The sequence below is a fragment of the Acanthochromis polyacanthus genome, chromosome 10, assembly GCF_021347895.1.
Source record: "Acanthochromis polyacanthus isolate Apoly-LR-REF ecotype Palm Island chromosome 10, KAUST_Apoly_ChrSc, whole genome shotgun sequence".
Classification (NCBI taxonomy): Eukaryota; Metazoa; Chordata; class Actinopteri; family Pomacentridae; genus Acanthochromis; species Acanthochromis polyacanthus.
This window is the reverse complement of record NC_067122.1, coordinates 14096952-14109261: the sequence shown is the minus strand read 5'-3', so window position 1 is coordinate 14109261 and position 12310 is coordinate 14096952. Positions and strand designations below refer to the sequence as shown.

The following is a 12310-nucleotide window of genomic DNA, read 5'->3' as shown; positions in this document are numbered from 1 at the left end:
TTGTCTCTTTGAAAAGGGCACGACATGAACATCATAATCCTTCCTCTGCTGAATAGAAGATACAATTATAGCGTCAATTTTTCCTCCGAAGACAAATCGCCTACATGGCCTTGCTTAACCTTTACTTACATTTTTGAAGTCATGCACCTCTAGCACCTCCTCGCTCCCATTTCCCATTCTGAAGATCTCGATGCGGTGACCTGGGTCAATCTCCATCACACTGTCTGTCTCCACACCGTCCACCACGGCTTTGTACTGATGGTCATAAACCTGCAATGACACGAACAACCACACACCTCAGTGATTGATGCATGAATGGAACAGAGGCACATTTATTATTCACTATATCCTTGTTATGCACTAAACAATCATTGAGATCAGTGAAAACACAATATTAAGGCACTTCCTGAATTTCTCAGTCCACCTAGCATGCCAGTCTTAATGCTTCACCACTTCACAACTCTGCTCTGCCAACATTTCACATTTTTTCAATTACTCAAACATGTCTGGTGCTGTTCTCATTGACAGCAGTTTCCCTGAATGGAGGAACAATTGAATTGATGAGAGCATTGCATACAGGATTAACAATTGGAACATCATTTTGCTGTGCCAAAACCAGAAAAACAACTAAATGCACGAAAAATAGCGACAGAATAATTGCCAAAAATGGTGACAAATGTGGATGAGATTGACACATTTGTACTGGTTGTTAAAACTTAACTTACAGAAATAACAACCCTTGAATAAATATATTGTTTTTGTATGTCACTTGCCTCTTAATGAAGTCCAAAATAATCCATTAAAACAGAAAAAGGTTGACATGACCACGGCGACAGACTGAAAAATGAAGTGAAATGAAATCCCAGTTCACATCAGATAGGATAAGAAAATTGAAAAAAAATGTAGTTTAAAAATATTTTGTGTGCTTTAAAAAGTAATGCTTGGGCTAAACAACAAAGTCTTTATCTCATGAGATAGAACAACCTCTCATGAAATTATGTTCAACCAACAAACTACACTGATTCAAGGGAATTAGCTTTTCGTCTACAATCAAGTCCTAACCATCTGAAAGTGTCCAAACATGCTAAGACAAAGGAGGGGCCTTGAAATCCTGAACTGGAGGTGAAACAAACATATTGAGCCATTTTCATGGAGTTAACTCAAATGTAGTTATAGATCAACTAATGCAGAAATTTGAGTTTAAATTGCACACAATGCTAAGTTGATACAATTACCAACATTATTGTGTCAGCCTAAAACATAAAATAATGCTTGGAACTCAAATAGTTGAACTAAATGAGTAAATTAGTTTTCTGGGTTGAATACAGACATCCTATCACCTCATAATTTCTTTCATGACAAGAATGCACCTGTTTGCACAAGTAGCAAGTGCTTTTACCTCACTTTTTGGTCTCCACCATCTCCTGAGGGAAATATCTGGCTCTGTACCTCCATTATGTTCACCAGTCACTTGCTAACTGTGTCAGGCTGCTGTTTGGTCATGGGCAGGTAGTGTACACTGGGGTTTTTATGGCTTTTTTTTGCTGAAAATAGTTGCCTGCTACATCTCGAAATGAGGTTGGTGCGAACGATGAGAGTCAACCCAACCAGCAGGAAATGTTACAGACCATAAAACTAAATAATAAACTGAAAAAGGCTGAAACATCCAGTGAAGCCGAGGGGAGACTGCAGAATTGGGTGATAATTCTCTGTAGGCTTGTCCCTAAAAGTGACTCTTTTTACATACACATAGCCATTGTTAATCTACCATTAATACAAAAATGTTGCCTGCAGCAGCTTTAAAGTAGCAAAGGTTGGAAATTTCTATTAACTTCTCAGTTAGATACATCTATTTTCTCGCAGCCACAGTATTTTCAGGATATCTATAAAAAGTGAAACAGCCTCAAATACAATTTGTAACTGATGTAGTCAGCTGACAGCTGCTTAAACTGCTGCACACTTACCCCAATATCAGTGATAACAGTCACTCGAGCAATTAAAGCATTTGTGTTGACAAGCTGTAAGGTCAAATAAAAATATATTGATAGACATTTGCCAGGAGTCAGTAAAATAAAGATATTTTAAATTCCCGTACAGTTAGAGCTTTCTCTTCAGTGTTGCCTTAAAGCGGTGTTGTTTATCACAACTGCTTGCTTATGTACTGTTCTTGGACACGCATGGATAGCTCTTAAAATTCCCTGTCTGAAAAATGATTCATGCCCACCAGCTGAAAATATGCTATTAATATTTATGTGAGGGTTGTGTTATGATGAGAAATATATTGCTGAGTTCATCTTCATCTGTCTCAGTGGCAAATCAGAGCCTCGCCAATGAGACGCATGATTAATGAATACACTCAGATGGGAGTCCATCAGGATTTATATCCCCCATCACAACCATCTGAATGTCCTCTAACGCTCTAACACAAAATTAGCTTTTACTTTAAACTCCTTCACATGTTCAGTATTTAACATATTTTGCATCTGCTTGCTTTTACTCAGCTTCCAGGAGATTTAAATATGCTGCACTACATATAGCAGCGACTTTTCTTTTTCCCTCTTTTTTTTGGGAGGGAGAACTGAGTAATAATGATCAAATGGGATATAATTCTTAATAGAAGATCACTGTTAGAATGGCACTAGCCTATAAATCTCCATTAACATGGGTCACAGTAGCCTTGGCTTCGAAGAGAAGTAGAACTTAAAATTGTCAGGAGAAGCCAAATTAAGATGGGCTTGAAATTTAAGTGTCAATTGAGCAGTTATGGATAAAATTGGGGCTATTAAACAGTCCGAAAGTCCGTGTGGTGAATTAAAGTTCTGTTTGAGCATTTCTTTTATATTAACATAAAGGTGGAATGGGGGAATAGATTCTAGAGGCTTATTGATTTATACTAAAACAGTGAATTACATTTTCAGTGGGCTATCTCTTTTGATGAAAATCCAGCTGTGAGAATCTCCCCACCGCACCAGGTTGAAATAGATAATAATGTATTACAACAGTTTGACTTCAACTGGTTCAATAGCCAAAGCGGGTGCTGTGCACAATAATTGGCATTCTGAAAATAGGAATGAATAGCCTCTGTATGGCCTCTTCTGTTACTTACGTATCCTCCAGTACATGGGGTGTGATTTATGCTGCAGTAAGGGGAACTCTTTCTAGCACAAGACAATATCTTACCTCAGAGTAATGGTGGTGATCATTATAATTTGTTTTGGGGCCATTTTTCTAAATTTTCATCATACATTTCTGTTTAAAAACATGCAATTGAATAACTTGTTTCTCATAATTTCTTGTTTTATTTCGACACAGGGATTCACACAAACTGTCACTTGGCTTCAGAAAAAAAAGACTATGAAAGTTAATTAGCTTCCTTTATGACACTGAATAGGCAGATTAAAGGACAGCATATAGGAAAATATCCAATCTATATAACACTTTTTGACACTGCGGTCACAGAGATGCCTAGAACATTCACAACACTTCAACAGTTTTACCACTGTGACATTAAAGCTGCAGTAGGCATGGTTTTTACTTTAAAGTGCACCACTGTATATATTTTGACCAAAACAACTCACAAATCAAGGTCCTTTTATTAGATCAGACAAAGGCAAGACATCTGTCATCCAACTGACCGTTCATAACAAATAGTTATACTGTTAAAATGGGTGGAAAAAGGCTCATCAGAAACAAAGATTGAATAAGGATGCACATGGATGAAACCAAAAATAAAGCTCAGGAGCTTCGAGAACAGTGCAGCAGCAAATGGTGCAAACATAGCAGCAGAGAAATAGTGAGAAGTGTCGGATTAGACAGGATGTGCTGGTCACCTGCATGAATATGATTACACATTACGTTTTACTAGTGGCTGTGAATGAGACGGTGATTGTGACACATGAATGAACAAGCTGATGGGAATCAGCTGATACAAACATGACTGCAGTTCTCTGCCTGAATTCACACTGTGCTCCAGTTTCAGCTCACAGGTTTTCTCATCTGAAAACCATCTGACTAAACTCAAAGAGACACGAGGTAGACTTAAACTTTTGTTTTTTTAAACTACTGAAAACTTTATGTGTAGTCACTTGTAAACATTTACCACACACACGAGTACCGTTTTATTAGCCTAGCTGCGCTAGACAACCCACGGCAACGAATTTAATTCTCTGCCAGGGTGGGTCTAGTTACCCTCCATAAGGCTCGAGGCTGGATTCTCCTAAAACTGGCCGGACGAATCACCATGAAGTGTAGAGTCAGAAGGCGGGTGTAACTAAGTGACGACAGAGGCATGACGATTCTGACAGAAACAACCAGTGCACAATAAACAGTTATCTTTCGACTCGGCTTTGGCCACAGCCCTTAAAGATTTGAAGCTAAAATTCAACTTGAAAGATAAACAAAGGATGGCACTGAAGTGTTTCATTGAGAAGAAAGACGTATTTGGACTTATGCCGACGGGATATGGCAAATCCTTAATATACCAGTTGGCTCTGCTGGTTGGGAAGCTAATGGGACTTAGCCACAATCCGGCGCTCTCGGAACTACGTCAGCCTATTCGTTGTGCTGATTGGTTGTATGCCTACCCAATTGCTGCAGAGTGATTTGAAAGACAACCTTTTAGCCCGCCTCCCTCCCTGTCGAGCATTCCTAGACCCTTGTCTCTTAAGAGCTGGGTCTAGCGCGGCGAGGCTACCTTTTTATATTACTATTTGATTTATTTGATAGATCAGATAAGTTGAATGGATGCAATTTTATTTATTTTTTCTATGGAAGACAAGAGAGATGTATCCTCAAATACAACAAAACCACATACATGAGCCACATACTATAAGCGTGTTTTATTTTGACTTTTTGGTGCAGCACAACATAAAATGGGTGACACATCAGAGAGGAAACCAACAGAAAGGGCTGACAGAGCAGCTTCAGTGCTTCTTACCACTGAGTCTTTAAGTCTCTGGACCTCTGCTGGAGGGATGAACAGCACTCCTCTAAAAGATAATCTCCTTATTTGTTTTTTGGTGATTGTTAAGGAGTGCTGTCTAACACGGTGGTTCAAAATCTCCTATAGGTTTTCAATTGAATTGAGATTTGTTGACTGGTAACATGATTCACATCCTTTTCATCTATGCATCCATTCAGTGGATGAAGGCAGTGTCATCCTGGTAGAAGCAACTCCCATCAGGACAAAAGCGTGTCATCATAAGATAAAGATGATCACTTCAAACAACTTTGCCTTGTTTCACAGTTACCCTTCCCTCTCAGGGGACAAATAGACCCAAACCATGAAGAACAGAGCCACCACATTCCTTTATTGGAGAGATCAAAGGTTTAGTTTCTTTCCTTGAAATCCTCACTGGCTATAATTGTCAGAAAATTTCAAGTCAATATAGCAAGCCATTGCTAGTACATCCGTCAGACACTGGGAGACATCAGCATTCAATGTTTAATCATTTTTTAACTCTGTTCTTTGGTCTTTATCCACTCCTGACGGAAATGTTGATCTCCTAAGTTGCTGAATGCTCCACTACACTACAGCATGTTCAGCACAGTCATGTGTAACTGCTCTTTATGTTTAGCATGTATTAAGTGGGTTAATCAAAGCTTTACCATTAAAAACAACCAAAGCGCTAAATTCCAGTGATGAGAGCAGTGAGAATGAACCAAAACTGTAGAATTGTGAACCAATGAGCAAACTTGAGAAGAAGTGCACATATAATTTTCAGAGCTTATATGAAAATACTCATTTGTGAAGCTTTAACCAATTCTAGCAATTTAGTGTGAGGATTTCAGCATTTACACTGTGTAAATATTAAGATGTGTAACAAGTTTATTATTCCCCAAAACTACAAACTATGTTATATAAATAATTTCTTCAAAATTATAAGCGACGTACACGCTACATATATGTGAAATTAGAGATTTAATAATGCTATTGTTCCAAAATCTCCTTTTATTTAATTTTTTAATCATAAATAATGTGGACGGTAATGGCCTTTTAAAGACATTTGGACTTTTAAAAAATGTTTTACCTTTCAAAAATTATCAATATCACAGCAACAAACAAGTCAGCTACCCTAAATACAATGCAAATATAATATTGGCGTGCAATCTGTTATGTCTTCATGAGGACGAATAAACACATGAATGAATTCCTACACATTTGATGCTACAAGTGAGTCTTCAGGCATTTACTACGGTTCTTTAATGTTGACATGAAATATTGAGCATTAAATAGAGATTTGTGAAAACTGGGTTCTTCTGCTGCAGAAAGGGCTGAACCAAAGACATGCACTTTAAACTACATCATTTATTTAATTTAATCATTTACGAACTTTCTTCAAAAAACTATCCTCAGCAAGTACAAGGCCTCTGCTGCCTGCCTTCTCGTAACCGCTATTTTGGAAGAAGCTGTCTCTGTTAACGAATGCGGCCATTCGTTGAAATGCTGCACGGCTCTCTGAAATCACATTTCATGATTTCTGGGTTTTGACATTTTCAAATTCAAAAGATTTTCCTGTCAACATGAGAAGTTTCCTACTGCGGCTGTAAGCAACGGTCTCTAATCTGAAGTTCAGCGTCGGCTCCCTGTTGTCTCACCAGCATTGCAACTTCTAAGAGCATGTTGAAGTGCAAAACAACTCGCAGAGTTAGTTTATGAGAAAGCAAAGCGCAGACAATACAGTGACGTTTTTGGATGTTGTTATTTTTCAAAACTGAGACGCGTATCTGAACACGTAAAGGTTACACACAAACAACCCGTGGCACTGCATGAAATGTACATTGATTGCAAAAGAAACGTTACTGCAAAGTTGTTATTTATTCCAAAAAAAGACCTGCCTTCTAATATGTATGATATCCCTCCAAAACAGCTGGTCTTTTCTCACATCACAAGCTACTTCAGAGTGTTGTACAGTACCAGATAAAGAATTCAGATCTCCACAGCTAGAAAAACATTCTGGCTCAGGAGTGCGCGGCGATCCGTGTGGAAGTCTTCAACAGACAATTCCTTGTTTATTTCCTCTGTTCAAGGTTTCTTTCTGAAGTGGGTTCTTAACAACCTCCACGTAGATGGTTTCAAACACAGACTCAGTGAAAGGAGTGAATGAGAAGCGGCAGGCACAGCGAGACCTGGGGGATGTTTGTGCGAATGGGTTCTGGTGTGGCACCCGAGGACATTAAGCAAAGGTCACGTAGATGTTGTTACAGGTGAGTGGGTCGCAGTGGGCTGCTTCTGTGTTTGTGTGTGTGTGGGCAGAGAGAGCGTGTGCATATGTGCGTCCATGGAGGAGGCAGTCGTGGGAATGAGAGAGATGAGCTGATGACAATATGTCCTCTTAGTTGTCCTTGAGGGTTGGAAGATAGAGGCTCCAGTCAGGCGGAACTGGATGCCTGTCACTCATGGCGGGATGGTGATGGCGGTGGAGGCGGAAGGGGGTGGAAGGTTGGGAGGTGTGGGGGAGGAAAGGTGGCGTGGGGGCTGCACAGTGCACCGGGCCTCCTGGGAGCCATAGGCAGCCCAGTGATAGATCGAGGTGGGCAGCAGCTTAGACAGTCACATCGGCGAACATTGTGTCCTTTTGGTTTTAGTCCTTTTAAAGTCCTTACTGGTTTTTTTAACACCCAGAGACTTGTAGCTGAGAATTATGTTTGACAATATACAGCTACCATATCAGTGGACATGTATTATTGACTAAAAGAAAACCTCAGTACCTGCTTGGAGCCCGGTTATCACTCATAAAAATTGTATATTAATAATATTTTACAAAAGCTATATACACACATATATATATATATATATATATATAATTTTTTATTTCTTGCGACACTGATTATGCTTGTTAAGAAATACAATGTTGCCCTGATGATGTTTTCTGTCAATATAATGACAGAAATGTTAAATTCCTGTATTTGCATGATAGGAAAACAACCATTTAGTTAGATTATTAGCAGTTCTTAGTTACAGCTCGGAAAAGGTCTTTGTGTAAATACAACAAAGTCAACTTTGACATGATTCACTTCATTAACAGTAAACTGAACCCACCAGCTTTCCCAAACTATAACTGAAGTGATTTCGTTGCCTCAATATAACCACGTGTATGAGTCAGTCTCTACAGGTCAAAATCATGTGGCCGCAATTTGTGCGTGAACATAATTAAAGCAGCAATTATCTTTCTTTGCAAATCAAAAACTACTCTGAGTGGTTTCTACTTTGCAGGTCCCATTGTTTAAGTTACCAAAAGGCAAAGGTCGTCTTCATCACTACAGTCAAACACACTGTTCTCTACAGTGCAACCAGCTTCTCCTTCCTCTTCTTCTTTCTTTTCTGTGAAGTCTTTCCTCTACCACACACCCTCAAAGCAGCATATATCCAGCTCATGCTTGACACTTGGCAAGCTTTTCTTTTCATTACACGTTGATCCCTTTCATCCAAACATGCCTTTGGTGTTTGTGGCCAAAGAGCTCAGGTCAAACTTGATCTAATCCCTAGATCTTGTTTTCTAAAATGAGTCCTGTGTATCCATATGCTGCTTTTCATGCTTCACAAGCTGACTCCTGTGATGTGGCCACAGGTAACATTTCCTTCTGATGATTCTTCCATGCTTAGGCATTAATGCTGTGCAGTTAAACAGTGAATCACCACTGAGCTCTTCTGCAGTCATATTAGGGCTTTGCTTTGCCTTTCTTTTTCAGCAGATTAGCTGTTTTATCTGACGGTTCTTGCTCATCCAGATCATGTCTTGACTTCAACTGTTACTCTTAAATGCCACTTCTTAATGACATTTCATACAGTGGAAATTGCGAGCTGGAAGCCCTTTGATTTCTTTTTATAGTCTTTCCCTGCTTCGCAGGCATCAATTAGCTCCATTTTCAGTGAGCTGCTTAGAGAAGCCAGTGTGTTGAGGTTTGAAGACTCTGGGAATTTATCAGCTCTGAATTGTCATTAGTTGATTTTTGACCTCCCTTACAAGTCCCAACGAGCCAATTAAGACCTAAGAAAGACTTTGCATTTTCTGTCTTTCTTTTTTTTTAAGTTTTGAAAAAAAAAAACACATTTCTTTCAAATTTTGCTGCAGGGAAGAAACAGTGTTTTTTTCATTTAAAACAATGAACAGTATGAATTGATTTTGTCATTATTTGCATGGCTTTAAAATTCAGATATTCTTATGGTTATTGGCTCAAACCAGACACATTCACTCTTCAGTATGATGGGTAGACACTCAGTCTTATTGCATCCATCTTCAATAGTTTCCACACAGACAGGTGACCAATTAAAGGACAAACATGAACCCCTGATTTCTGCAGTGAGGTGGCTCTGCTTTGCTGTGTGTGTGGGGGGGGGGGGGCTTTTGCTGAGATGGTTTGGGTCCATTTGTCACCATAAAAGGAAGTGTCACTGCAAATCAATACAAAACATGACATCACCTTTATCTTATGATGACACATTTCTATCCTGTTGGAAGTGGCCTCTTCTAAGATCACAGTGATTCTGTCCAAAAGACACAAGATTCACTGAACGGTTTAATGAGCATGAAAAAGATGTCAATCATGTTGTATGGCCTTCACAGTTACAAGAATTCAGTCCAACAGAATGTCTATTTTTAGAATTTAAACTGATGTGTTGGACAGCACTCTACACTACCGTCATCAAAACACCAAATGAGAAAATAACTTTTGGAGGAAGAAATTCATCCTTCCAGTATAGTTCCAGAGAATTGACATCAAGGAGTACTGAAGGTGTTCTGGCAGCATGTGGGAACCCAGCATCTTACGACGTCATTTGATAAGTAAAACGGAGACTAAAATATGTTGCAACTCAAACTGTTGGGTCCAATAGCTAGACTAAATGCAGCTTTAGAGAATATATCTGGCTACATGCAAATATTCAGTGTTTCATCATACAGTTAGTTTGTGTTCCTTAAAGCAGATCAGCCTTCTGTCTTGTCAGATTAACGTCTCTGAAACTGTCTTGAAGTCAGTCTTGGCCTCAGCCTTAGTGGGCAAATGGCTGACATGTGGGGCTCGTCAGCTAATGCAGCCCATCTGGGTCTTCCAGGCTATAAAAGCTGACACGTGCGTTCACTCCGTTTGCACCTCCAGCACCTCCACAGCACACCTGACACACATCCATGCACCACTTACATAGCTGATATCACTGATTTCCACACTCCACTGTTGTTTTGTGTTAAATTTAATTTGATTCCCTACTTGTCACATTCCTTGAGCCAGTTTGTAACACCAGTCAGAAGGCGCAGATGCCACAGATAGATGGATGGCAGGACAAGGAAAGAAATGGACCATAAACTAGTCTGACTCACTGGTTGTAGGCTATGAGTCTGAACCTGTAAATGGCAGCACATTTCACACAGGTTTCTCCTCTCCTTCTGCTGTCTACGTGTTACCATTTTTAAATACATTTCACTGCAGGAAACAACAACAAACAACCTCTGGACAACAACCTACCACACTGAACATTTTAAGTTTTGCTGAGGATGTAGATCATGCAGTAAGGAAACACTACAATTTTATTCCCTGCGAACTTGCCATTTTAATGACACTTCTCATCTCAGTTTGTGCAAATGTTTCAACAAAACAATTACTCAACTTGTAGGAACACTGAGGCTGCATCGTTTGCTTAGTTCTGCCTAACCGTGATTAGGTAAAAGAAATGCAAACAAGAGAGTTTTTTGCTCCCTTATAGCACAATGATAATAACGTGCAGTCAGACAACTGTGTTCTGCAGAATGATCTGACTGTGCAAGATGAGTCAGAAACTGATATGGAAACCTAATTTTCTTTTATAAGTGAAATTGGTCTGTTTCAACAAACACATGCTGATTTTTACTAAATGATTTACATAAGCTAAGTAGTACATTAAGGCAACTTCAAGTTAAACTGTCAAGGGATCAGAACAGCTGAAATTACAGCAAAACAAGGGAAAGCAGCCTAGTTTGCTTCACCATCATTTATGTCTGCATATTTTACGACTGCAGAATTTTTAAATTCGTTCCCTTTTAATGTAGTTTTTTAAAATACTGGCCCATGTGTAAGCATTCTATCTATCTTTAGTGGTAGCATAATTCCTATATATGATGCTGATACACAGCAAAAGTTTTATCTTCATCACCTGCGACATTCAGAGCAAAGGCTTGTCTTAACTTTACTTACAGTCTGTCAACTGATGTCAGTCACACTCTTTAACGTCTATGAATTCTTTCTGATTCAGATGCCATCCTTTGCATGTAGAAATATTTTGCCTGTCAGTCTTGCTGATGCACACGCGTGCACCCGGACGACACAGCACCTCCCCTTGGTTCCAGGCCAATCAGCCTTTTTCATGGAAAACATTTTGACATTTGACATTTGACATTACGTAAAGTGCAGTTGTGTATTAATGATGGCTGAATTGCTTGAGAAGCTGTGATTAATGTTGAAAGTAGCACCTCTGCTTTTCCTATTATTACAAGTCAAAATGTGTGGTGTGAAAAAAGACAATGACATTTTACAACATTACAAGCGCCGAATGGGTCCAAATGTATATTTGTATAAATCTATTTTTTATTTGTTTGTGGATTAACCCACAATAATTTAAATTCTAGCCTAGAACTCCACTAATCAACATTAGAAAACATCCATCGCTCAAACATAGTTGTCCATTGATAGTCTGTATACTAACAGACCAGTAAAATCCCATATTTGTGGATGAAAGCTCGCCTGAAACCCCGCTTTTAGAATTTGTGTAGTGAGGTGACCCATTTGGTCACATTTGAACCACTTGTTCATGCAGCCTTATCTGCTTAACAATAACGATATGGTTTGCTCACTCGAGAGTCACTTTAAACAGACTGAATAGAACTATTCAATCAAAAGAAGCTGACATTTCTTAGAGGATTTTTAAGGAAATTGTTGAATTACACTTTGAATGAAACTGCAGATAGTCATGCTGTATGGGTCCTGAGTCATGCGGAGTTTGACATCTCTTGGTCCTCCCTATTATAGCATGCCAGCCAGCTGCGTTGTTGTTAGTGTAATGTCAAACTATTGAGGAGTTCAGACATTTATTTTTTGCAGTTTATACAGGTTTTTATCTGAACCTTTTTACCCCTCTGCAAAGTATTATTGTTGGCCAGTATTTTGCAGCAAAATCTAGGAAAAACACAAGTACCAAGTGTCTTATAAATGATTTCGGAGAGCCAAAAATGAGGAAAAACTCCTCTGTAGCAACCTTTGTCAATTCAGGTATAAAAGGAATCATCTGCATTTGACTTCTTCCTCTTGTTTTTTCTTCTTTTTTTTTTTTTTTAAACCGCAG

General features: G+C 39.0%; 1 protein-coding gene across 1 annotated transcript in view; it reads right to left on the bottom strand.

Annotated features, from left to right (window-relative positions):
• tnmd (tenomodulin) overlaps nucleotides 1-12310 on the bottom strand; it is a 60600-nt gene that overhangs the window by 20116 nt on the left and 28174 nt on the right. Inside the window, exon 3 of the mRNA XM_051954779.1 lies at nucleotides 130-270. Within this exon, the coding sequence (XP_051810739.1) occupies nucleotides 130-270 (141 nt within the window). The remainder of the gene's footprint in view (nucleotides 1-129; nucleotides 271-12310) is intronic.